Raw genomic sequence first — 27,739 nt, forward strand, 5'->3', positions numbered from 1 at the left:
TATAGCAGCCATCCCCAGCATACACGTACTAACAAGGAACTCCCTTTTCCTAGTTAACCGAGGACAGCAAAGTATGTACATGTCATGCCACAGCTGGAAAAGGAATGTAGACAGTGCAGAAACAGATACTCCATGAAAGAAAGGGTCTTACTTAGTGCCCTAGCAGGAACCTTATTAGAAAGGTAAATGCAGTTTTAACATAAACCCAGTTTACTCAAGACTGCAACATAATAACTACGGAAAAAAGGATTAACAAACTACACTTTGCATTTATGCAAAATGATCAATTTATTCTGAAAAAGTATAAAAATAACAATAACAAGTAATGAAAATAGAAACATTTGAACAGATAGCATTATGTAATGGAACAAAGATAACAATGAAGAAAAAAATATAAATTATGACTCCAAAAATTGACATTTTAAAATTCAGAGAACTATCCTTCCTTTCAATCCAAGTAAGTGGTCCATTTGCCTTCAATGTATTTCCACTATGTCTTTGCAGTTTATGAAAGTAACTTTGACTTTCTCATTATCCTTCATATACTGAGTCTATAAATGTTTTCTGATGTCAAGGCTGGAAAACTTTTTTGTTTCAAACTTATCCCAACACTATTCATATGTATATGAACCCAAGTAAACTAATCCAATTCTAGAACACTCTGGTCCCAGGGTGTCAGATGGAAAAGAAATGCATTGCTGTACCAAGGCATGTCATGTTCTTCACACAACCGTAATACAGGACTTCTGAATGGGTTGACAGTAAAATCAGACACACTGGCAATTCTGCTCTCTTCCAAAGCAACCTTGGTGCATTCACAGCTGTACTGACAGTAGTCTGTAAAATATGCTGGAGCACCGGATTCCTGAAAGTGGCAAAAGAAACGGTTTTAATCTTTAAACTAATTAATTTTTGCTTTACGGCCATAAAGCATCAAGGCAATTCTTTATACATTAGTATTCCAGTTGCTATATGGAATGTCAAACTTCCTTACCATAATTTTTGTAGTCCCACGTTTCCAGGTCATGTAGGCACTTATCCCTGCATTGAATCCTAAATAAGAATAATAAAAAAAAAAAAAAAAAAAAAAAAAAATGACACATTAAAATAAAACAAAGAATTCCTGGTGAAATACTAACTCAAAGTATATTGTAAATTAAAAGTACTCAGTGAACAAAATCTTTCAATGACAATATGCAGAAAAATACTGTAAGACTTTGCAAGACATATTTAAAATGTGATCTCATCTTTTAATTAAAAAGCAAGATATCTCAAATCGAAATCAACTTCCTGAGAAAATTAAAAATGTAAACAGTTTAAAAAGGAACAACTGGTAAATTACAGTAAGATTCAATTTTTCTAAGGGTACATTTGTATTTATTACCAATAATCAGATCTGGCCTGACTCCAGGATACTTTTCATAAAGACCCTTATAGATGATGACATTCACATTTTGATGCTGCATTTGTTTTTTGTGGACCTTTTTACAGATTTCTGGCCCTATTAGAATAATTGTGAGCTGTATTTCTGGCAATAATGCTCCCAGCTCCTAAAATCGAGCAAATGTAAAACAGGGTTGATATAAATATCATTGTTATGCAAACGTAATCAGTCATAACAATCCAAAGAAAACAAAAACTATCATGAATGATACTGAAAATAAAAGAAAAACAAATTACCCAATTGTTGGGCATATGGTTCAAAAAAGAGAGCAAATGGGATTAAATTCCAATGAAGTATGTGAATTACTCACCCAGAAAACAGGAATGATACTGGCTTCCTTCTCCGCACCGACAACATGGATAGTAAACTGCGCAGCATCAATTTGTTTTGCACTTGGGTCTGTAAAAGAAACAGATTATCAACCATGTACCAATATGAAAATCCGAGATTAAGACTTAGAAAATAGTAAAAATCACACAAAGCATGCAGGTTATATTCCTAATTCTAGACATAAATTGTTTACATATGTTAAAACTGATATAAATATTAATCTTACTTAATAGATTATATGTTTAATGAACAAGAAATACACCAAAGCAAAAGGCAGCATTAATGAATGGTATGCAGGAAAATAGAGAGGCACACAAAACACTAATTTAATGCATAATAAAAATGCCAATAAAACTGTATTCCTAAGATTTAAGTTATTTCAAAGTAGAAGTAATAAAAGATTTTTATAAAATGGGCCTTTGTATCAATATCTCCAATTAAAAATTTCAGAAAATTACACAAAGCATTAAGTACAAAATATTAAAAAATACAATAATGCATAATTCTACCTTATATTATAATGAAAAAATTTCTTTTAATACTCACAATCTTTTGTCAGACATGTTGTCAGAATGTAGTACAAAGTCAATGGGTACTGCAGTAGAATAGCTATGGGGGAGTCAAGCCTGAATCCTCTCCAGTCATAATAGCTTTTCCAGTCAGTGAGGGGGGATATTTTTTGAGCATTATCAGTTGGCTGTTCTTCAAGTATTGAGGATTCCACTGGCAGAACATAAGGATTGTCACCATATTGTAGATTACCTAGAAAAAGAGGAGAATTATTCTGCACATTCAAGTTTTAATATAGTTGTGCAAAAACTGTGGAAGATTTAAATTAGGGTTTATAATAATAATTATTATTTATGAACAAGATGTAAATATGCCAGCAAACAAAAGAACTTCAGTGGCAGAGTAACAAAAAATAAAATACCAGAAATTTTCAATTAAATATTCACCTAATGCCAAATCCCTTAAAATCAACTTTCAGTAATATATAGAGTATGCATACCATATGTAGGATAATCATATTTTGATGCCAAAAACTCAACATTCCACATGCCTTGCTCAAGTACACCCATTTTCTGAAGGAATTCCTTGTATCTATATCTGCTAAAGTTCTTTGACGAGGTCTCTGATAAGGTAAACACAAATATTTCATGCTTTAAATATATATATATATATTTAAAAACAGAGCAATTTCAAAAAATAATTTGATCAATAAAAATAATCAAAGTTCGAAGAAATACAAGTATTAAAACTGAAATCAATGATATTTTTCTATGGACAAAATCTTAAAAAATTATCAGATCATATCTTTTTCTAATTCTAAAACATAATTACATTACACAAAATGATTTATTCTTTTTAACACCTTTTATTTAAGTTCATTGTTTCCAATATCAACAAATGCTAAAACAATGCTAAGTCAAGTAAAAGTGTTATGCATTGTCACTGTATGCTATCAAACTAACCTGACATGTAAGTAAATGGCAAGTTCTTTAATTCATCTGTCTTCTTCATAAAATCTGCTATTTTCTTGCACCAGAGCTTGTGACTAAGGTAATCTCCATGTAAGGATTTCCAGTCACAAACCTGACACTCTTTGGAGCAGTACAGCATTGCTTTGCAACCTGTGCTGGAACATGAATATTAACATTAGAAAATATATAGTACAATGATGCGAGAAAGATCAAATCTTTAAACATTGACTCACTGACCAGAAGACATTTTTATCACAAAAATGTTGCCTTGTTACAATACATAATAACAACATGACAAAAAGCTGGGTCGAATACTACTAAATTAATGGATTACCACTTCTTTAACTGACTCCTAGGTCTCTGGAGCATACAGCTTGCACATTTTCTGACTGGGTCCTCTGGGGAGGCTGCTTGATTTTTGATCACTTTGGTAGATGGTATCCATTTGATTCCAAGAGCTTCAAATTTGGCCTTAGTTTCACTGACAAAGATGGAAGTGGAAAATGTTTTAGTTTCACTGACAAAGTTGGAAGTGGAAAATGTTTTAACTGGTAACTTCACCTTTACAAACAACATAATTTTTGTGAGCACTGTACATCTTTCTGTGAAATTTGAATAAGCTATTGTAGGCTTTGCAGCCAAATATTGGCAAAATTGCAACTTCACATTCCCATAGGGTTGCATGTTATTTTTCAACACCTGAGCTCTTTTTATGGCCAGATGGGCTGCTCATTATGTCAAAGGCTGCCCCCTTGTATGTAGTATCAGTTCACATTCCCATAGGGTTGCATGTTATTTTTCAACACCTGAGCTCTTTTTATGGCCAGATGGGCTGCTCATTATGTCAAAGGCTGCCCCCTTGTATGTAGTATCAGTTCTATAGCCTCTTGTTTTACAATGCAAGATTAAATTTAGGAAAAGAAAATCCTAATTTAGAATCAAACAAGTGAGTTGCTATAATATCGTTCATCAATTCATCATAATTATTTTATCGATATCATTAATAATTGCTGTCTTGATTTTTGTTAAGACCGTAACCCATTTCCTCTGAAAAAGCAATGTGCTCAGAATTTAAGACCAGGGTGTAGTGTCTACAGAACCTATGTTCACACAGATTCTTACTCAGTCATCTCTTCATCTCTGAAGTACAAATGGATTGGCCTTCTAGGGGGACCAAACACAGGATTAAGCATAGCTTGGCAGGCTGTGGTATATGCCTGTGTTTGAAAAGAAACTGATGCTGGGTTGCCTTCTGCATTGGTTGTCACCAGGTCTCCCTTCTCACTATCTAAAACTACCAGGACGCGGTAACCTCGTACTGATGCTGTCTCTGAAAAATATCAATATAATAAATATTTTTTTTACTGCCTGACATTGACAAGTCACTTTACTTTAGTTGTACGAATAAATACTGCATTTACAGTAACATACTTAAATAGTAACATGCACTGACATGTATGTGTGCCAGTCAATGATATGTTACCAAATCAACCTTTATGCAGCATGACCCTCATTCTTAGACATGCACGTCTTGGGTTTTCCATGTCTTCAAGACCTTTCACAATGAATTTTGTCAACCTGTAACTACTGCACACAAACTCCACAAGGACATTCCCTGAATGCCACTCATATTAACAGACTTAGGGCACATTCCCAATGAAACCATCATTCTACGTAGATCAATCCAACTCTGCAGGAACTCTTGCTGTATGCAATCAGAATTACATGTCTCGATTTTGCTAAGGGCCCGGACCCTCTTGTTTCCAACATATTTGTATAATCAGCAGTTTTTTTCTGTATTTGACTTAATGCCATGAGGAGACATGTTAATCTTTTTACCTGTCTACATTCAGTGAGAGTCCTTGCGACAGTTTCAATTGGAAGGCGCCCCACCCAACATGCCTCCTCTTGTTTCCAATGTACTCGAATAAGTACCAGCATTACTATATTCTTCTCAACGTTATGCTAGTTAGTTGGCCTGATTGCATTCAGGGAGATTCCCTGTGAAGTTAGTGATGCATAAGCTAGGTCAAAAAAATTCAATCTGAACGGTCACTTTAACTTTCTTCTATTAACCCATTACAGTGACGTCATATTTGCTCAGTAACACTAGTCCCGTGGCCATGTTGGAAGGAAAGAACCATGAGGAATAGTAGCGTTAATATTAGGTGAACCAAATAAAATAAAATAAACTTCATATCGCGATCGAGTACACCAAAGGGAAAAGGATATATACAGGTGGAAGCTTCAGCTGATCAGCAGGATCGACCGATATGAACTCAAGACAGTTAAAAGACGTGAAATCCTACCATATGTGACTCATCCAACATCGTGTTGTCAGAAGCTAGTTCAGTTATCTTGTACTTCATTTTTCTTGTTCATTGGGTAATAACTGTTATAATTTGAGAGAGTTTAATGTGTAATCATAAGTTCAACCTTTCATAGAAGCAACTTTTTTAATAAAGAATAGATATAAGGAGAAATTTGAGCTGATCATCGGGATCGAACCTAATGGACTCAAGGAAGAATGTATGCAGGATTGTCTTATGACATGAAATATTGCTGTCAGATATGAATCTTCATGAATACTACCTTCTTCTTCATCTGAATCTGCAATATCCCCCACATACCAAGCAAAATCGGTAAATGGCAGTGTCCTGATTTTGTCTTCCATTTCACAATAGTCTCTTCAATACTGCACCTTTATGTTGTCAGAATAACCACAAAAATGAAATATGTTGGAATCGCCTTGAACCTTTGCATTTCGTGCCTCACCAGTGTCCGTGCTTTTCAAATCTCCAAGGTCGAAAGAGCAGGAGGCTTTGTTAGCCTGACTTTTTAAACACAAAGATTCGCAATAGAAAAATCAAATGATGTATTTCCATGGCAAATATTTCAATTTAAATATTTCATATATGTTATAATTTTGGTTATTGATGTTTTTGGGCTTAACGTGTTTATACAACGTATAAACCCCTTAATTTGTCTTGCTGCTCCCTACGCCTTCCTCGGCTATAATAACTGTGACGTCCGTGGAGTGCATTACATTTTGCCATTCATAGGGATGCATTTGTACACCACTGTAACAAGAGTAGAGTTTTAGGTTTTTGCTTCCGTTAAGAACAATATGAGCAGGTATGTATGCAAAAGGCAACTATGTCTAAAAGTGATACAGTTTAAATTGATGACCAGGTTATCCAGATTCAACAAGAATTACTTCAGGTCAAATATCTTTGTTTTCATTTTAGTGTTTACCATGTGGTCTTCATACTGGGCATATAAATTAGTTTTATTATCGCTCTCACTGTGAAAAATACACGAGAAATTGTGTTTACTTATATAAACGTCTACTAGAATTGTTGATTTTATTTGAGGTTTTAGGAAGGGGGGGGGGGGTTCTTGTTCAAGTTGCTTCCACATTATGTAACATGTACCATTCAAAAGAGTCGATATGTATAACATATATGTAACAACAATAATATTGTTCATAAAATAATCCAGTCCAGCCTTGCAGAATTTAAACAGTTTTTATGTGGGGATGCTATGCAGTGAAGTTACACAATGTTATAGTACAGAAGTTTTTGTTTTATAGTTTGTACGAAATCTAGACTGGCTTTTGTGAAGTTCGCGATAATGACATGCGGTGGCACGGCCTGTTCTTTGTTTACATAAAGGATTGGATGTCCTTTGTTGACATAGAGAATGACAGTGATGAAATGTGTGTCCTGAGATGCTGTTGTCATTAAAGCGTTTTTGGACAGCTATTGAGCTGACAGACCATTAGTCTACAGGGCTGTAGGCAAAAGATAATGCCTAGGCATAGGATTAATGCCATAAGTTTACTATCTCCAGAATTTGCTTCACCAGCTGTACATAAAAAATTAAATGGAAAATTAGATAAAATGCTGTCAGTGATTTTAGATAGTTAAAAAAGATTAATGACCTCCTTCAAGTGATGTTAAGATTTTTGGAATTTATGCGGTCTTATCCATTTTGTGTGTGTTTTTAGGCACACTCACTATATATCAGACTTGAAGGATGTTAAACCATTTAAATGGGTGAACATGAATTTCTAGCATTAGAGCAGGTATTCTGTTGGAAGGATATTTCAAGAATGGTCCATTAACTTAATTTTAATAATAGAATAGAATAATCAAGCAAGCACTTTGTGAGTGATTTTAATACAGATTTTGTTTGGGATGTGTTGGATAGAAATTTATATTTAAATGAGGTGTGCTGGTGTGGTTTTTATCTTTATAAAATTGTTCTAAAGTAAAGACTGATAGTAGATGGGATTGGATCATGAATCTTAATACATATGGTTTTCGCTCATTTTGGGATGGGTTCCACATATTCCAGTGGTTAAGAAATGTATGAAACAGGATTCATGGTGGAATTTTAAGGAGAGCCATATATCTGAAAACAAAGAAACAACAGGTTGGTCTTCAAAGGTCCGTTGTCATTGCAGGTCAGAGAAAAAACCATTATGCTGTGTCATGGCTTCTCAAACGACAGAGAGTGATTTTACACAATCCTTTGCAAGCATAAGTCTTTTACACAATGTATCTGATGCCCCTGGGAAAAAAGATAATGATATTAAAGACTCTTTGAAAATTTACAATTATGTCTATAATTATGTGTAGCCAACGACAACCAGCACTGGGGCAGTGTAGTAGTGGATTACATACCAAAGGATGCCTAATCAATCAATCAATCAGTCAATGTCGATATTTTTTTTTTCTCTCCAAATATTTCAGCCAAATATAAATCAGTAATTTTATATTCTTTAGGTGTAAAATAGTTATCAGTGTGTGTGTGTGTGTGTGTGTGTGTGTGTGTGTGTCAGTATTGTATATAGTATAGATGCTATCTTATTTATTTTTCAGCGTCCTAGATGCAGTCCAGAGCAACAGTGCCAGAATATTACAGTTGCTGATAGCCATCCCTGGTAGCATAAGACAGAAGGAACTGGACCGGGCTCTTCTACAGGCAGCCAAGTTAGGATATCATGAGTGTGCCTTGCATCTGTTACAAGCAGGTAGAGCATTTTTGAATGAAACAGTCATGTACTTACACCTTTTCCTCATTTATTATTTATTTTGAGTGGTATAGGTGATACACAGTTATATATAGGTTTTGTTGGGTCATGAGATTGTGTATATATATATATATATATATATATATATATATATATATATATATTCTGCATCAGTGGGAATTAGAGGCACTTTTGACAGTGATTATTGGAGTTAAGTCTCAATGCTTAGGTGAGCTATTGATAGGTCATGATGCTCAGCATTTCTTTTATTCATCTCTGACAATATTATATATGTCACACAGATGTTGCAAAATTGTTAACTTCCAAGTAGTACACAAATAAAGTTTCATTTGGCAATCGCTATAAAAGATTAACAGATTAACCAGCAAATGGTTATATTTTGTCTGCTGACAGTCTGAGTTACATACTTTCAAATTTTAGGAATTGTTTGGGAGAGCTTGGCGTGTCTTTGTTAGTTTTCTTTAATAGAAATTAACAGATAATTGTGGCATCTTTCATCACATTCAACTAGACATGAAGTACCCAAAACTTACTAAATACGTATTTCATAAATGAAAGCAATTTTTTTTATTGCATATCTCAAAAAAAAAAAAAAAATTCAGATCTAAAAAAATACATAATAAATAAATAATTAAAAAAATACAGATCTAAAAAAATACATAATAGATAAATAATTAAATAAATATCTCTCTCACTCACTCTTCCTCACAAACAGACTCTCAGTCATTTGCAAAAAAAAAAAAAATATATATATATATATATATATATACATATGTAGGTACTGTAACATTTACAATATGTGTCAACAACGATCTGTTGATAATCTAATAGTGAAAGACTTGATAATACCTAAATAATACAAAGCTTTATGATCTCAATAACTTCTCTTTCACAAACAAACACTCAGTAATTTGCAATATATATATGTGTGTATATACATTAAAATGAAAGCAATTTAGTTTGTTTATAACTCATAGTGACTACTTCCTTGTTTTTCTATTAAGATTTGAAAACTTTATCTTTTGATAAGATGCATTTATTTTCAGTTTGAATATTTGTAAGTTTCCTTTTCTTCTAGGAGCTGATCCTGATTTCAGTGATGCAAGTAGTAATAGCCCTCTGAAGATATCTGTAGAAAATGGGCACACACAGGTGGCCAAGGTTCTGATAGCAGCAGAATGTGATATCAATAAGAGAACAAACAGTGGCTCAACAGCTCTTCATTTTGCTGCAAGGTGAGGATAAACCAAATGATATTGTTAATTTACGAAATTAAAAAAAGTGACCATATCATTACTGCCATCCAAAATCTTAATTTTTTTTAGTCTAAATGTTGGCTCCTAGGTAAAATGTTCAGTCATTCATTTCTATGCCTCAGAAATCTGTAATATTTAATATGTATTAGTTATATGTCTATTGCCAGCCTTTGTTATTTTCAGATATGGCAAATGTGATTCAGTCGATCTTCTCCTTGCTGCCAATGTAAATCCTACAATTCGAGATTCGGCAGGAAATACCCCACTAATTTCTGCTGCCAAAGCACAACAAGTCCCAGTCATGAGACGGCTGCTGCAGGTAAAGTGTGCAATAAATGCCAAGAACAAGGAAGGGATGACTGCATTACACTATGCATGCCTCACAGGGATGGGTGTGGAACTCCTCATCAATGCTGGTGCTGATCTTAATGTCAAAGATACTGTTGGAAATACTCCCATTATTATTGCAGCCACAGAGGGACTGTGTAAGACAATCAGAAAACTGTGCCTGGCCAACTGTGATGTGAACCTGTGTAATACTGATCAGCAGAGGACTGCTCTTCATTATATGGCCATGAAGGGACATGTGGAATGTGTTGAAGAGTTATTATATGCTGGAGCCCATCCGGATATCCCTGATGCCGGTGGTTGTACGCCATTATGGCATGCTATCAATCGCAATCAAATTGGTGTAGCTAAACTACTGTTAAGGTCTAACTGTGGCTTTGGGTTTAAGAATTACTCCTTTAAATGTGATACGAGCATGTTGCAACTTGCTTTAGAAAAGGGACACCCAGAGATTGTGAAAATGCTTGTGATTGCTGGCTGCGATTCGCACCGTCTTGGAATCTGGTTGGCTAATGAGAATATTGAACAGGTAATAAGAGAAAATGTTGGGTTGTGGGATTGGTTGCAAGAGATGGCTGCCACCCCTAATACCCTCAAGCAGCTGTGTCGTTTGTGTGTGCGTGAGGCGATGAATCATGAAGTGATTTGTAAAACTGAGCACCTCTTTCTACCTCAGGCAATGAAAGACTACATAGCCCTCAAAGAATTAGATGATTACCATTGATATTTGATCTTTTGGTAGAAAAAGCAGTGTCGAACTTGAAGGGATTCATGGGATGCCTGAATCTCCATATGTAGTCATTAATCTGAATTGCTCAGTTTTATGAATTCTAATTTACACTTTGTGTATGGGTAAAGATGTTGAATATCCACTCTTTAGCAAGTGGGTCGTGAGAAACGGTATCTGAAAAAGTAATTTGTTGCTAAATGCGGAGGTCTGTAATATTTGCTTACGTCTTCGATCACATGGTTAATTGATAATGCTTCATCCCATTTAATTTGAAGTTTTATGAAATTTGTTGTGTTCTAAAAATATAATAGTTGATGAAATGTCTCCTGCAAAATGTAAAATGACATTATGAGATAACTTGTGATAATTAATTAAGGATCTTTAAGTAGAGAGATTCATTTCATACAGTTCTGTGCTTGAGAGGCATAAATATTCTCTTTAACTTCATGGGGCTGATGGATTACATGTACACTAGTGCATTTGATTTGGTCTTAAAGTGCAATTTAAGATCACAAATGATCTTACACGATCTTAAACATTACAGCAATTGTCTTAAAATGGACTAAGTCTGCTTTTAAGATCAAAAATGACATTTACTTAAAAGTGGTCAAGCAGTTTCCTCCACTTACAATGGGGGATACCTCCCCTCACAATGGAGGACACCTCTGCTCACATTAGGAGAATGTGTGAGGGGAGACAAATGCATAACAACTTAGTTGTACGTCAGTCCAGTAATGGTCTTACTCATGGTTTAATACCATGTAAGATTATTTGTGATCTGAAATTGCACTTTAAGACCAAATCATGTGCATTACCCTGGTAGTGATAGGATTATAGACCGTTGTAGGATCTTAGTTTTAGATAAATGTTTTGGACATATAATGAGATATTTAGATAATTATTTCCTGGTATTTTTCAGCCAAACTTTATGATGGTTGAGTATTTATTGTTATGCATAGTGAAACACGTGTAATTGGACTGCTTTAACACAATTTAGTGGTGTATTTGACTCTTCATATTTTACACAATTTAAACATTTTTTTACATGTTACCATTTCTGTAGTTTATGCATATTGTTTATTTCAATATACTTGGTGTAAGTTAATATATTCCTTTAATGAAACATTTGCTATGGAATTTATTTTTTATGTCTCCATATGTTAATGTTTGTCTCAACATTTAAAAGCTTTGTGATTGTTGTTTTTTTACCAACCAAATGTGCACAAAAGTCAGGAGAGAATACCTGCTGTTAGATATAACTAGTGTAATGCAAGATATTTATAGTTTTTTGTTGATGACTTGATGTTGACAGACTGTTAAAATACACCTACTTTCACTAGTCCTAGAAATTCAATATAATATTTTCAATGTGCTTGTAACTTTCGGCATAGTGTTGACCTGTTTTTGTTTTTTGTTTGAAGTTATGCATAGTTGTGGGATTGTTGATATTGATAGCTGTGTTCTAACTCTGTTATGGTCACTGTTATGTAAGCATCTATAAATAAATGCACCTTTTGAAGGATTGTTTAATTGATATGAAATGTTTTCTTACTTTTGCTTCAGGACTGATTCGTAGGACTGATGTACAGGTCAGGTTCAAAAAAAAAATCTTGATTGGTTTAGTTTTGATGAAGTGACACTGTTTTTCTCAGATTCAATTCCTAGGCATGTTAACAGTCTCATTATTGAACTAATTACATGCATAAAAGTGTTCTTTTGACATTTTTCTGCAAATTTAACAATTTTATTTGATTATATAAAAATGATGGTAAATCTGTTTTCGTGTTTTGTGTAGTAAAAAGTCTACTTAGAATGAAACAAATTGGACATTTAAAATTGTTATATTGATATTTTTCCCATTGGCAAGGATGGCGACGGTGACGACAGACTCGGGTGACAGCTATATGTACAGACACATCTGCCTCTTTTACCAAAAAAAATATTCCAAGTACCTTTCGAGGCCACAAACTCAATTCTGGGTGCAGGGCTAAAGCATTTTACAAGGTAGTACGAACCCTGAAAAACATATATATTATTGTGACTTAATTGTGACTTAATTGACCCCACAAATTGAATAATTTGTGAGGTCAATTAAGTAATTTTTGAAAAATTTGTTCAGTAATTTTCAACTTACTGTTCACATTCAAAATATTTACAACACAATTCACAATAAAAATAAGTGATACAATTATAAATAAAGCCCTTTGCCAAAAGGTCTTACAGAATAAAAACTATTTGGCTTAAATCTGCTTAAAATTTTGTGTACCAGCCACAGTTACATTACATTGTTGATAATTCTTTTGGAAAGAAAGCTACACACAACTGATACTATGAACAGTCATTAAACAAAGACATGGCATTTCTAACATTTATTTACAGAGAAGCAATAATTACATAACTTCAATTCTATGTATTGCTCCAGTTTCTGAAGCTGATCAACAACCATTTCTTTTTCACTCCCACATACATTTAGACATGTCCAAATGTAACCTTGCATTGAACATTCAGTCACAAACTCCACTTTCTATGTTTCAACAATAACAATAACCTATCAATAATAATAAGAAGCAATTAAATGCTATTATGTGACATCTTCTGATTTAGTTTCATTGATCAACCACTTATAAATAATTGGCAAGATCATATCACATAACTTGTGTATCTTCAAGTTTTATCTAATACTGTATAGCTGTTCTTAAGACAATTTCACAAAGACCTGCGCGCACACGTATATTACCAAGACCTTGCAAAAAATTCCATCAAATATGTTCTAGACAATCTTCAAAAGAGGTATACTGGAGTACCATACCAGTTACAAATCTTCTCATTTCAAATGTTTCATGAGAAAGGTGTATACTTGAACTATAGTAAAAAGTTTCCTCTCAGATGATCTGAAAAGATTCCTTTTGATAGTGCAACATACTCTCCAATATTTATGCATCCAAACCATGTGTCTGTGAATAGAGATAGATTGTATTTAGAGCAGAGGTTAACAATTGGTTATCAGCTTTGCCCTGTTACTATGGTAATGGATGATATGTCATTAATTAGCAGTTCAGGGATGGCAGAGACCAATGACATGTATTTCAAGTAGCTCATTGCTAAGACTAAGCTCAGGGTAGTTAAATGCTGCATTATGGTATAATACCACAGCTGTGAACTATATATAAATTAATATAAACCCTCTAACACACAACCAGCTCTGTCATACTATCATACTACACCTGGAAATTTTTTTTTTGAAAATATTCAGAACTGAAATAACTGATTTGTGTGAAATATTACAAGAAATTACCATACCCCTCCTGCACATATATTTTAAGATCTAGTGAAAGTAACTATAAGCAAAAAATAAAGAAAAATAGGTGCACAATAAAATAAAACACCAATCCCAGAGGAAAAATGCACAATGAGAAATCTATATACAACATCTGTAAACTTTTCAAAAAAATATTTCAAAAGCAGCAGAAAAAATTGAACAAATATATATATATATATATATATATATATATATATATATATATATATATATAAAGACTAATTATACAGATAGCATGCAGATACACTATGTCACAATTCACAACTATGTGACTATATATATCCAAGAAACACTGCAGTAATGTATTATCAGAAACACTATAAGCAAGACATCACGATCCAAAAGGCAGTCATAGGGTAACAGTAATACAGACTAAATATATTATTATAGCACATATAGTAAACTTCACATTTTTAAGTGCTGTATCTGAAAACGTGACTTATGTGTTACTCTTGTACATAAAAAAAATCATACAACATACACATCTGCATTGATATGGCATTCTAAATGATATAGGAACTGAAAACAGCCCCCACCCTCCCACCCTTGTGCTGTGCATGAGGTACAGTGCTGTCAAAACATATTACATACTGATACAACAAGGTACCACCCAGTAATACTGAATCTAAAAGAAAAAAAAACAACAAAAAACAAACAAATTACACATGTACAGTTATTAAAGCCAAAACACTACATTTCTGAATAGATGATATATTTCTGCCTGAATATATGATGCATCTCTTCCTTTTTAACTAAATACAGTCTGGCTTTATACTACAGTTACTGTTTCTCAGACCTGACCACTTCCTAAATTAGGTATACATAATGGCATCATGTTGAATGAAATTAATAACTTGTTATCTAATTCATGGAATATATATAATCATTATAATGCCAATCAGGTAATCGTTAAGAGAAAAAAAAAAGGTTTTATGAAAGAACTGCGTAACTATTATGCATCAATACAGTTAAAGACATCTATAAAATATTTTAAAAGGTAAAATAATATATCTAAGAAGGAAACAAAGACCATCAGTTTACATGTTCTTGTGATAAATAGAAAACAACTGCACCTTTCAAATATTGCTTTTAACTTAGGGTCTACATTTTTCTTCAAATAAAGACTCATATCCTGTCATTTAGGAATCAGAGAGAGTACAAAATTTGTTTCATTCAAATTAAAAATATTCTTTTTTCTTTGAAACAAAGAAACACAACCAATATCTATAAAGCTTTTGCCTTCAGTAAATGAAGACCAATTGTCACTTTTTGTGGTTGTTTTGTCAGCAACATTCATAAAAAAACTAAATAAAATTTGAACAAAAATACACTCCAAAGTTTTTTTTTTTTGTCTATAAAAGAACTTTGGCACTCAATTTCATAATAAACATTACCGGGATTGAGGAATTTGAAGCGAAATACAGCTGATGGCCTGGTAAAACTCATCACCTAAAATCACCTTCATTACTTCTCCTTCTTAGCATCACCTGCACTCAAGACACAACCTTCATAATTTTCTCCGATTGGGAAAATTCTCTTCTCCACCCAGTCTGGTGTCGAGACAGGGTTACTCCAGGCGTACAGCGGGTTGTGCAGAATCACGTAGACCAGACAATGTGTTATAAACAGGGATATGATCACTTCCACTGTGGTGAGGTACTGGCCCAGTAAGTAGCAGTTGATGGTGTGGACAAGCACGTCAAAGGTGGTCCCAAACACTTCCAACAATTCCCAGCGCTTTTTGTGATGACTTCGTTGCCAATCAAGAGAGCTCCAGCTTATCACCTAATATGATAACATAGATTTGGTCAAAATTACATAATTATAATATGCATTGGTCAAAACTAAACATATCAACTTTACCCAATCACTACCTGTAAATACTGCAGTATAGTCAAGGCAAATATTATGACAAAAGACTAAAACTTCATTTCCTCATAACATTTTCCATATTTGGGAAATAGAAATTTGAATTGTGAGTTACCACTTGGTGTGAATATTATTAATATTATTAATATTATATATATATATATATATATATATATATATATATATATATATATATATATTTTATTTATCTATTTATTTTTTGCCAATACATTTCATGCAAGGAACCAATAACAAATATGGAGTTTCTAAACTGAAGAAATTCATTTTAAATCCATGTCATTATTGGATAACGAAAATTCTATTGAAAGAAAAATTTCTAAAATATAAATTTCATTTCAGTGATCTTTAAAAAAATACAATAAGTAAATAAATAAATACAAAAGTACTGTACCTTCTTGCAAAGGGAAGAGGAATCCCAGGTTAGGAAGTAGTACCCATGCTGAATGTTTTGAATCACTGCCAACCACTGAAGCTTTCCAGTAAACAAGAAGTTTGTCGTAAACACTGTCATCGCATCAACAAGGAAATAGTAGCGCTGTCGCACAAGATCTTTGCGTGGTAACAAACGCATGCGAAATAGGATTAATACATGGCCTATGAAGTGATAGGCTTCCAAGCTGAACAAAAATGCAGCTAGTAGGCTCATCAAATTCATTTTAATCTGTAAAAGAGTAAAAAGAAAAAAATTGTTTAAAAGACATTCAGAATATGATTTTTCAGTTATTTTGTTAAGGGTTGACATACTAGTACATATTGATATCAAAATGCTGGAGGATTCATTCTACATCAGGGCTCGACATTAAAGGTTGCTTGGTTCTGTTATGCAACCACTTTTTTGACCAACAGTTGTCTGACATCTGGCGCTGATGCACACGGTCAAAAATTTGTACATTTTGTCATTTAAATAATATTGAAACAAACATGGGAGTGATGAGTAATCTAGACGACATGGAAGTACAACTTCTGCATATATGCCGAAACTAGGAACTCACTGAAGTTTATGCGATTTCGAGAGATTTGTCAATCAATCGCTTTTTCTACCAAAGCATGTGGATTTTGTGCAACCCTACTGGGTACAGGTAGCCAGCCAGCTTTGCATATCTGCACGTCCATAATACTGGATAGCAACAATGTGTTATCATATTTGAAAGTCTGTCAAAATATTGTTATGTGTTGAATTACAATGGGGGTGCTTTCAAGTGAAAGGGGACTGACTTGTCTTATTATAACAAACAATTTTGTTTCCAAACATTGTTGTGTATTTTACACTTTTCATTTCTTAGCAAAAAAAAAAAAAAAAAAAAAAAAACCCACTCAAACATCCAAATCTGGGACAAAGACATACTGTACCAAGCTGTTTTACATTATGGAAATGAAAGCTCTCAGAATAGTATTGTCATGTCTTTTTGTCATCTCAAGGATCATTTATGACACACACACACACACACACACTAGAGACTAACTCTGTATGTTTCTATCACTGCACATCCTTCCTTAAGTAGTCATCAATATTGCAAAATTTCATTTCAGTAGATCATCGTAAATTGTGAGATATAAGCTTCAGAAATTGGGTACTTTTGGCGGGAGTCTGGAAACTAGTTTTTCTCATACTAGTAATTAAGACAAAAAAGTAGTAAATATTACGGACAGGACGGACCAGATTATGGCTGCCTGTACAAGCAACATTACGGCAAGGACCAAAACTCTAATATAGCATATGAGTACTGACCTAGACATTATACATGTACATGTACTAAGGGAGTGTGTCTTGATACCACATTATTTCAGGCATGTATTTTACCCTAAAATAATAATAATAATAATAATCAAGTACTGTAACTGCATCCTTGTGTGTGATTGATGAGGTAATCAAAGTTGTACAAAAATTCAGTCTAGGTAAACAGGTCAGACAAGGCAAGGTAAAAAAATGTTCCACTGAGTCCAACAAAACAGTTGTCTAGACTGCTACCGAAATAAAAACTACACAAGTAATCAGGCATAACAGTCAGTCTGGACCAGATGAACTGGATAAGCCTAGTTCATTGTCAAGGCAACAGACTGCCTGTTTTAATAAATTTTACCATCACAATTTAAGGTTTTATGCAAATGCCATGGCAGAATTAGAAAGCACTATCACCTCAATATCAATATCATCAAAACGCCCTGATCTGCACCTCTTTTTTTTTGTCGTGGGAGGCGCAAAAACACTCTACCAACACCCTATGCTCCAGATTGTGTGAAGATATACATCCTGTACCTGGGAAGTGTCACTGTCACTGACGTTATTACACTACAGTAGTGTCACTGAGACTGCCGAATGTGACAGAAAAGCTGGCTTATTTGCTAGAAAAGTGACTGAGGCACCTGATCCCTTTTGGTAAGAATTTAACATCTCTCTTGTGTCAAAGTCAATGCACATAGCATTGCATTGATACTCCGGAGTAGACAAATTTCACAAAATCAATTTTTTCGAGACTCGAATTTTATGCATATGCACACCATGTCTGCACTACAAACACTGATGAGGTTTTTTATATAAACATGATACTAATATTTCTAGTAACTCACCAATTTGGATCACCTTCAGTTTAGTACGACAATGCGTCCGATCAAATCTGTAGGGTTCTACGTGACTCCTGATTGACAGCTGTATCTACGGAACTGGAGGCCTTAATTTAGTTGCAGCCTTTGTATTTTGTAAACAGGCAACGTTGTTTTCAATAAATGACCCTATAAAACACCATAAGATAGTTAAGTTTTGATCTTGATTTAAAAAAATATATTTTTAAAGACAGAAAATGTTTTTTTTTTTTTTGTTTTTATTTTTATTTATCCTGAAACCCAGATTCCTTACTTTAGTAGTTTTGGCATTGAAAAACCTCTGCGCATGCGCTACACATGTACCTTTCCAAACGAAAACATCAAAAGTCATCTACTACGTGTATAAATGTACGTGAACCTGCTCAAGATACTACATATTGTAATGACAAAATTCGAACCTACTGAACAGAAATATTATAAACCAATCTCAGGTAATTTGAGTGGCAGAGAATATATGAATTTCCATTAAGAACTATCTTGACTTAAATAAAACAGCATTTTTTTTCCAAATTCGACTTCCTGCTATATATATATACTGTAGGGTCTACTCAGTATATGTACAGGTACATGCAGTGATACATGTGCATGTGACTGAAGGTGTATGCTGATTACCTGTGTCTGTTTGTGTCGTTGTTCAACATTTATAAACAGGATGTCAAAACATATTTTTGTCTCACTTTAAATTTACTAGGAGACTAAGTATAGACTTAAAGCCTGACCATGGTGAACACACCTATTCCACATAGTCTCAAGTCCGAAGCCAAGAAAGCAGCAAAGATCCTGAGAGAGTTCACGATACCAAATGCTAAAGTTGGCCCAGACAAGCTCATACCATGTAAGTAAAATGAATCACATGTTAACCTTTGAATGATGGTGCGATCTATATAAAAAAATTATGCAGCATGCCTCTAGAATTAAGATAAAAGATAAACACCGTTTTCTCACAACAATTATTTATTGATTTAATCAAGATGTTCAATTCAATTTGACATAAATTAACAATTTGACAATCAGATATTACTATTGATAAAAAAATAATATTTTTAAAATTTTTAGCTGGTTTAGTACTCAATGCAGAAGGACTCGCAATATTGACTGTGTTTAAGGCTGGCTTCCTGGTCACAGCAAGGGGTGGAAGTGGAATTGTCATAGCCAAATTACCAAATGGAAGTAGGTTTTCCTAACACCATATTTGTATAATTTTTCAAGAACACCATAGGTTAGACACAGACTCTGCGTTGATTAACAGCAAAACAATTGATCAGTTTGAGATATAAGCTCCTTTTATTAAATTATCCAACTCACCTAGAATATTTATTTATGTATTTCAGAATGGTCACCACCATCAGCCATCGCCCTAGCCGGGTTAGGAGGAGGGTTTGAAATAGGAGCAGAGGTATAGTATATTTTTTTTCAATTTTTAATTTCTTAAAAATCTATGCCAGACATCATAAGATTTAATTACAGCTGAAGTGATAACATTTTTTTAGTAAAGGGGTAAAGACTTTTTTTAATTTTATTTATTTATTTATTTATTTATTTTATTATTATTATTATTATTATTATTTTTTTTTTTTTTTGGTAAGGAATTTAAACTATCATTAAGACTGAATGAAATTTTCAGGTAACAGATTTTGTCATCATCCTGAACAAACGTTCGGCTGTAGATGCCTTTTCTAAAGGTGGCAACCTGACACTAGGGGGTAACTTCACAATAGCAGCTGGTCCCCTGGGACGCAACTTGGAAGGAGATGTTTCAGTCAGGAGCCCTGCTGCCATCTATACTTACTCCAAGACTAAAGGTCTCTTTGCTGGCATCTCTGTGGAAGGTAGTGGACTGGTTGAGAGGAAAGATGCAAATAAGAAGTGAGTTCCAGACAGAAAAACAAACTAAAATATATGTATCAAGCATCATAATTTTCAGGAAAATCTTTTACCCTCCAATATTTCATCTGTAAATTATAAAGTGGCAGACTTGGTCAGGAAAGTGAGGTGTTGGAAACTTCAGGTGTCATTCCATTGTAGTCACCCCCTTTCCCCTTTCTCTCCCTCAAAAATGGCATTTTGAACTAAGGGAGGGTGAAATAGTTTGAGACTAACCCAGTTATGTTAGGTATTGATGTCATCAAATTCTTAATGTGAAATTGTTCTCTGTTGTTGGCCAGAGAGTTATCGTGTTTTGTTCTGTTGATATCTTTTCACTCATCACCTAATTTTCTAGTGCTGTAAAGGTAAGAATTTAAGGTAGAAAATGAACTGACAATAATTCTGAAATAACCATTTTTGATAACATAATACCCAAAGTATATTGAATAGAATGAACATGAAATGAAATGAACATGATCTGTTTTGTAAAGAAAATTTTAAAACATCAACATGAAGAGCCCCTGTAGCTTCAGTATATCAGTTTGGCATCATTTTGTGTTTTCTTTGTTATAAAACCAATATGTGACCTTTGATTCACCATTAATTCACCAGGTTTTACAATGAAGATATACGTGCCTTTGAAATCTTGCGAGGGGATGTTCCAAGGCCCTCAGAATGCAGTGAACTGTATGAAGTACTGGAAAAACACAAGGAAATGTTTGCCAAGGCAGCAATGAGATATGCTAAGGACTATGCTAAAAAGGAAGCAACAAAGGCAGCTGCAGGGAAAGGAATGGCTAGTAAAATTAAGGTATAGTAGTGTGTTGGTGGAAGTAAGTGATATGAAGTATGTTTTTTTTTTTATACCCTCTTACTGGGTATATGTTCTTGGGTGCTTAGAATTGAAAGAAAAAGTAAATGGCATTTGAACTCATTCTTAATATATTGTTATTTATAACCAGAATTGTGCTTTGTTAGTTTGGCTTTTTTAATTTAAAAAAAGAAATCATTACTACTTTGAAATTCATGTATAAATGTTACCATACATATTACAATGCTTCAGTATCTTCATCTTTGTTCATCTTTGTCTTTGCTTGATTAGTACCTTTCACTAATGCTTAGAGTTTATCTATGTTCCAGGGCTTTAGTATCAAGAATCCTCTGTCCAAATCTCCCTCTAAGTCGAGAAAGTCCAGCTCTGCGTCTAGAAGGTCTCAGTCTCCAAGTAATTCCTATGCATCAGACAGCAGTGATGATGACAGTTACTCAGCTACTGACAAATACGGAGGAAGTGGACGAGGATATTTTGAAGAACCAATTAATTTGCCCTCCAGTAGGCCAAGCTACAGTCCACCCAAGAAAGGTTACAGCCCACCGTCTTATAAGAAGGAGGCGTCTAAACCCTCCTGGAGGTCACAATCAGTTAAGGTCACAAAAACGACTACCTCTAAGACTGTGGTCACTAAACATAAAGGTATGTCAATCAGGATTTCTGGAATTTTCATTTGTTTCAAATATGTTAACACATTTTTATGTACAGACACAGATGTGTCTGTACATATTGCCATCACCTGCGTCTGTCGTCGCCGATCATGTCGCCGTCGCCGTCGCCGTGCACTTTTAGTGTTAACACCATAAGTGGAAGACAGTTTTACTTTTTGGCTTTATATTTACAGAGCTGACTAATATTCATAAAACGCAGGTCAAGTTCGAAAATCAGCATGATTGGGCCATTATTGTAGAATTTATGCTGTTTTTTTCACTTTTCAGCATATATGCAACACTGTTAACACATTTCAAGGAAAACCGATAGGCCTGTTGTCATGAAACTCACAGGAGTAATCAGTCTTACTAAAACGCAGATCAAGTTCGAAAATCGGCATGATCGGGCCACTATATTAGTAGTTATGCTGTTTTTTCACTTTTCAGCATATATGCAACACTGTTAACACATTTCAAGGAAAACCGATAGACCTGTTGTCATGAAACTCACAGGAGTAATCAATCTTACTAAAACGCAGGTCAAGTTCGAAAATCGGCATGATCGGGCCACTATTTTACTATTTATGCTGTTTTTTACACTTTTCAGCATATATGCAACACTGTAAACACAATATAAGAAAAACAGATGGGCCAATTGTCATGAAAGTCACAGGAGTGGTCAATTTTACTAAAATGCAGGTTGAGTTCGTAAATCAGCATAATCATGCAATTTTTTTAGAAGGTATGCTGTTTTTTCACATTTCCTCAGATTCAATTTTTAGGCATGTTAACAGTCTCATTATTAAACTAATAAGATACGTGAAAGTGTTTGTTTGACATTTCCTACATCTTTACAACATTGTTAGTTGATTTTGTAAAAATGATGGTAAACATGTTATTGTGTATTGTGTAATAAAGTTTCAAAAATGGAAATAAACTCATATCATTGCAGTTTGTCAGATTCAATCATTCACTATGTTCAGAATCTCAGAATGGAAGCAATTGGACATTTAACACTGCTCTATTGATATTTTTCTCATCTCATCAATTTTCTTAGTTGATCATATAAAAATGGCAGTAAACTGTTAATTTTGTTTTATGTTAAAAATTGTTATAAATGGGGAAAAAAACATTTAAGAACAGTGCTGTCTTGTTTACATTTTCAAGTTGTGACTTTGAAGTTCCATGGGCCTGAAGACCTTTGCTAGTCACATTTTCTGAATATCCATGATACTAATATTTTATTATTAAAAATTGATGGTCATTATGCTGTTAAACATTATGTAATATTGCATCAAAATTTGAAAAAAACCTATTTTGGGCACTGCTCCCATGATTACCTTTTAAGAAAAACCATGTCACTTACTGTTCTCAAACTTACAGGAAAGAAACATGGGACTAAAATACAGCTTCAGTAGGCAATGCAATCTGCCAGTTAAACAGTTTTTGTGAAAATTTAATTTTTCACATATTGGCATTTTCAAGGTGTGACTTTGAAGTTCCACAGGCTTGAAGACCCAGGCTAGTCACATTTTCTGAAAATCCATGATACATATATTTTGTTATTAAAAATTGATTGTCATTATGCAGTTAACCATTATGTAATATTGCATCAGAATAGAAGAAAACACAATTTTGGGTGCTGCTGCCATGATGACCATTATGGGAAAACCATGTTACTTATGATTGCCAAACTTTCAAAAAAGAAATACAGGACTAAAATGCAGCCTAAGTTGGAAAAGCAGTCTAATTGACTTCTTTTTCTGGAAGTTTTACATTTTCAAAGTGTGAACTTGAACTCCCATGGGCCTGAAGCCTTATGCTTGTTTCACATTTTACTTACATTGGTATTACCTGTTGAGCATAATTAAAATTTGATGTTGAATTTGCAGTTTAACATAATGTACTTTTGCATCAGAATTGACAGAAGCCTATTTTGTTATTTCCTGCTTTTTGTCTGTACATTTGACAGCTTTGCTGCCTTGTTCAGATTTTGTGAAGAGTAATTGCCTTGAGTTGAAGAGTCACTAGTAACTCACTTTATTCATCTGTTTGGTTTCCAGTTGTTGGGTAATAGAAGGTATATCCTGCAGTTGTTTAAACTACTCTGCATCTCAAGGAGAATTATTCACAGAAGTTCATTGTTTGACATCTGTGAAATAAAAGTCTTTTAATAAAACATATAATATTAATATTTAATATTTTTGATAGTTCTGTAGAGCCCAGACGAAAAAAAAAAAAAAACTTTCAGATTTCAGGCTCTTACAGTTTTCTCAGTACACATGGTCTGATCTTTTTTCTCAACTAACACATTTTACTGTACCATTTTATGCAAAGAGTTCTACATGCCTCCATCATCATTGTTTATGTGTATCTTTCCTAATGTTTCAGGTACTCGTGATGCTCCAGATTGGGATGCCCCACTGAAGGCTAAGGCATTATGGGCCTTTTCTGCCATCAAACCATGTGATCTGACTTTTGCAAAAGGTATATTGATTATAAACATAATTATAACATCAATCACATGGAAATACGTGCACACATGCCCGCACATGCCCACATCTTTGCTGTACATACGTGCAGATGACAGTGTTAAGCCCATTTTTTATAGTTAGTTTTGTATATCCGCCTCAGGTAATTTTTTTTGGAATTTTAAAACAATTCAGTAAAGCATGAGTTGTGACATGTGAATTAGTCGAGCTGTCAGCAGGTCAAAAGAATATGTTAACATGGAACTTTGTCTATCAAATTTGACAGTCCTGGGGTGCTAGCAAGTGTTCATAAATGTTATTCCTCAGTCTGTATAACACTGCAGTGGCATATGTAATTTGAAGTAGACAACTAAGTGAAATTTATATGATGTATTTAATAAAAATGGGAAATGGGTGAAATTTAGAACTGCCAGCGTGTTCTATTTTATGATAAAGGGATGTTTGTAATCTTTAAATGTATACATCAACATGCCAGGAAAACATTGAAGTATGAAAACTGAATGAAATAATGTAGAATAGGGGTTACCAGCATGTGCTTCTCTTTGGGGAAATTTTTTTTTTTCGCTTTCACTTAAACATTTATTAAAAGTATGTAGCAACCTTAGCTATTTTATTGTATATTTAATTAAGCACAGTTTACTGGAAGGCAGTGCACTATTTGTGAGGCTTATATGCAGTAAATTCAGTTAATAGAGGATATACATGTTCAGAAACGGGTGTTGAAAAAAGTTGCAAGTCAGTGAAATTGTTACAATGTCTGGAGATAAGTGCAATTTACAGTTTTTTATGTTATGTGAAAAAAAATGAAATAAGACAATGTATAAAATTTTAATAAAAATAAGGGTGCATGGAAATCTAGTTATATGTAATCCATGTTATTTGCAGAATAAAGGTCTGCATGAAGTGAAATTTATGGCTTATATTAGAAAGCTAAATTTATGTGCCAGTTTTAGGCCAGGTACTCTGAAAGCTAACTAGTTTGAGGCAGTTCTAACCAGCCTGGTTGGCCTGGGCTGCTCACATTTCAGCTAAGTGGATTCCCATAAATGAAAATATATATAGCAAGTTTGAGCAGAATTGCTGGAATGCTTTAACTCTTGCATTTGTCCTCAATATCAAAATTGATTGGGAGCAATTTTGCTGTTGATGATATACATGTTTTTTTTTTTCTTCTCACGCTTGAGAATACTCTTGTTCACAAATTGGATGGCTGAATGTTAACTAGATTACAACATATTCTAAACGGACATAAAAATATAATTATTGAACAATTCTTGGTGTTTTGCCATCTAATTTACCTGTAAAACTAACACAGAAATGAGCTTTTTTTCATTCATTTTTTAGTGGGGCCTTTTTGGCATCTTGATGTTTCAGTTGTCCTCAGTGGTAACCTGCCGTTTTTGCAAAATGTCAGTGTGACTTCATCACTCATCAAGCATGCTTGGCATCTTGTGTTGCAAGAAAAGACATAATTTGATATGAAAGGAGAAATAAATTACATCACTCCCTCCTAGTGGCACACAAATAGATTTTTTATGTAACCTTTCTTTTAAAATGGATTTTGTGATGTAGTTGAAACTTTGCCAGTTATGACATGTGCTTGTATTTATTGAAATAATGAAGCGCAAAAAAAGATGGACGAACAACATTTTTTAATCTCATTTTCTTGTTTCGCTGTTACGTGTGGTTTGCTTGTTTTACTGTGTAAATATTGATGTTATAGTTATCTTGTTAGGGTTCCATGGTTTCTTTTCTATTCTGTAAAAAGTGTTTGATGTTATGATAGAAAAAAAGTGATCCATTGCTTTTCCCATTTTTATTTTAATGTCTGTTAAGAAACTGGGCAGCAGTGTCATTTTTTGTATTTTTTCATAAAGAGCAACAATAAGGCTTCTGAAACATGTCAAGCATGAACTGATACTTTGATAATTAACTTGATACCAATTCACTGATCACTTGTTTTTTTTTTTTTTAATATCTTAATTTTAGTTAAAAGATGTCGAGTTATGTAGTCTACTCTAGTTTCATTCACTTTGTATTTAAAAGAATATAAATCCCTGTCAATACACACATCAGTTATCTATAATATTATATTTATTACATTCATTTAAAGTGTGAATGCATATGAATAGCAAAAATTAAAGTAATATTCAGAGTACACTTTTTTTTTTGCTTTGTCTGTTGTACATGATATGCAATGTATGTATTGGTACATGGATTCTTTGAATTGAAAACTGAATTTTTAACTTTAACTTTTTATGTAATTTTTAACTAAATTTTTTAACTGAATTTATCTTTTTATTTCAGGAGAAGAGATAGTGGTCCTGACCAGGACAGACACCCAGGACGACTGGTGGGAGGGCTCCATTCATGGCAAAACTGGGATTTTTCCTGCAAATTATGTCCAAGTTCTTTGAAAGAGAAAAAAAAAAAACTGACAAATGAGGGAGCCTATGGTTTTGAGGGGAATACAAAATATTTCAAGTTATCCGAGAGAAGGTGTTTGAAAAAGGTGGTTGAATTACTTGTTGTGTGCCCTTTCAAGTTGGAAATATTTTAAAGTGACTTGTACGTGTTGTGTTAGATAAGATGGTGATTTGTATTGCAGGACATTAAAATCACAAACTGTTAAAAGAGCACCGTCTCAAGGGAAGTGTACACTCCTTTCAGAGAGTGTATATATTTATCGTGAATGGGTAGCTGTAATAAGCCAATTTATTTAGTAATGATCGTAGAGTGATACAGATGATCTTATTAATCTGTAGTTATTTGATTATTGGTGCATATCGGTGTAATGTATTGTCTGAACTAGGTGCTTAGAAAATTGAGCATACATGTTTATTTCTGTCCAGTGCCGAGCATTCTTATCTAATGGTTGTAGAATAGTTCAGGTAGGGTTCCAGCTGGACTGGTAACTTTTTCAGATGTTGATGTATTAGTACTTTGTACTAATCTTGAATTTCATGTCATGGTCTTTGTCTGGACGGGATCCAGGAACTAGAACTTTTTTTCATAATTTTTGTATTGATTAACACAATTGTAGAAATAAAGAATTGTGTCTGAAGAATAGAATAAACATTAAGAACTGAAAACGTTGAATTTTTTTAATGCGTTGGTAAATCAGTATATATGTGAAAGTTTAAGGCTGTTTAAAGCTGGAAAGTTAAAGTGATAATAACTCTTCGTATGAGATCTATATTTCACAATAAAAACATTGTGAATAACTCATAGAAATATAATATATTCTGTTTTACCACAAAAACGGCAGTTATAGCTAATGTTCTGATATCTGAGCTTGTCTTTAGACCACGTGACCTCCATTGATGGCTATACTGTGTTAAAACAAACTTTTTAGAAAAAAAACCAGGGACTAACTTTGAATGTAAAAATGGATCCATTAACCATTGGTAAGTATGGGAAAATTGTTGTTTACTCCAGGAA

At 33.7% G+C, this 27,739-nt stretch overlaps 4 protein-coding genes across 5 annotated transcripts; 2 read left to right on the forward strand and 2 right to left on the reverse strand.

Annotated features, from left to right (window-relative positions):
* Positions 1 to 263: 263 nt before the first annotated feature.
* On the reverse strand, positions 264 to 6,063 carry LOC106178460 (zinc finger MYND domain-containing protein 15-like). 2 transcript variants are annotated; one of them, XM_013561646.3, is made up of 10 exons: positions 5,848 to 6,063; positions 4,378 to 4,585; positions 3,590 to 3,736; positions 3,247 to 3,410; positions 2,784 to 2,906; positions 2,321 to 2,536; positions 1,755 to 1,843; positions 1,385 to 1,550; positions 995 to 1,053; positions 264 to 865 (listed from the first exon to the last, which is right to left on the reverse strand). In XM_013561646.3, the coding sequence occupies exons 1-10, from the start codon at positions 5,927 to 5,929 to the stop codon at positions 641 to 643; spliced, it is 1,479 nt and encodes a 492-aa protein (XP_013417100.2). In that variant the 5' UTR covers positions 5,930 to 6,063; the 3' UTR covers positions 264 to 640. The 2 variants fall into 2 exon arrangements, with proteins under 2 accessions (XP_013417100.2, XP_086858435.1); XM_087002309.1 differs by lacking the exon at positions 5,848 to 6,063 and adding an exon at positions 5,565 to 5,720.
* Positions 6,064 to 6,245: 182 nt separating this feature from the next.
* LOC106178448 (ankyrin repeat and SOCS box protein 15) lies at positions 6,246 to 12,182 on the forward strand. Its single transcript, XM_013561634.2, has 4 exons — positions 6,246 to 6,390; positions 8,142 to 8,293; positions 9,393 to 9,549; positions 9,754 to 12,182. Exons 1-4 carry the CDS (start codon positions 6,383 to 6,385, stop codon positions 10,640 to 10,642), a joined length of 1,206 nt encoding a protein of 401 aa, XP_013417088.1. The 5' UTR covers positions 6,246 to 6,382; the 3' UTR covers positions 10,643 to 12,182.
* Positions 12,183 to 13,002: 820 nt separating this feature from the next.
* LOC106178446 (uncharacterized) lies at positions 13,003 to 18,612 on the reverse strand. The gene is made up of 3 exons (XM_013561632.3): positions 18,426 to 18,612; positions 16,249 to 16,518; positions 13,003 to 15,752 (listed from the first exon to the last, which is right to left on the reverse strand). Exons 2-3 carry the CDS (start codon positions 16,510 to 16,512, stop codon positions 15,432 to 15,434), a joined length of 585 nt encoding a protein of 194 aa, XP_013417086.2. The 5' UTR covers positions 16,513 to 16,518; positions 18,426 to 18,612; the 3' UTR covers positions 13,003 to 15,431.
* A 120-nt stretch (positions 18,613 to 18,732) lies between these two features.
* On the forward strand, positions 18,733 to 27,390 carry LOC106178459 (SH3 domain-containing YSC84-like protein 1). The gene is made up of 9 exons (XM_086999835.1): positions 18,733 to 18,889; positions 19,150 to 19,293; positions 19,515 to 19,628; positions 19,790 to 19,854; positions 20,083 to 20,324; positions 20,937 to 21,135; positions 21,465 to 21,798; positions 24,198 to 24,293; positions 26,606 to 27,390. Exons 2-9 carry the CDS (start codon positions 19,179 to 19,181, stop codon positions 26,713 to 26,715), a joined length of 1,275 nt encoding a protein of 424 aa, XP_086855961.1. The 5' UTR covers positions 18,733 to 18,889; positions 19,150 to 19,178; the 3' UTR covers positions 26,716 to 27,390.
* Positions 27,391 to 27,739: the final 349 nt, after the last annotated feature.

This window comes from Lingula anatina, chromosome 1 (genome assembly GCF_051362555.1).
Source record: "Lingula anatina isolate TDL-2025a chromosome 1, LinAna3.0, whole genome shotgun sequence".
In the NCBI taxonomy this organism is placed as follows: Eukaryota; Metazoa; Brachiopoda; class Lingulata; order Lingulida; family Lingulidae; genus Lingula; species Lingula anatina.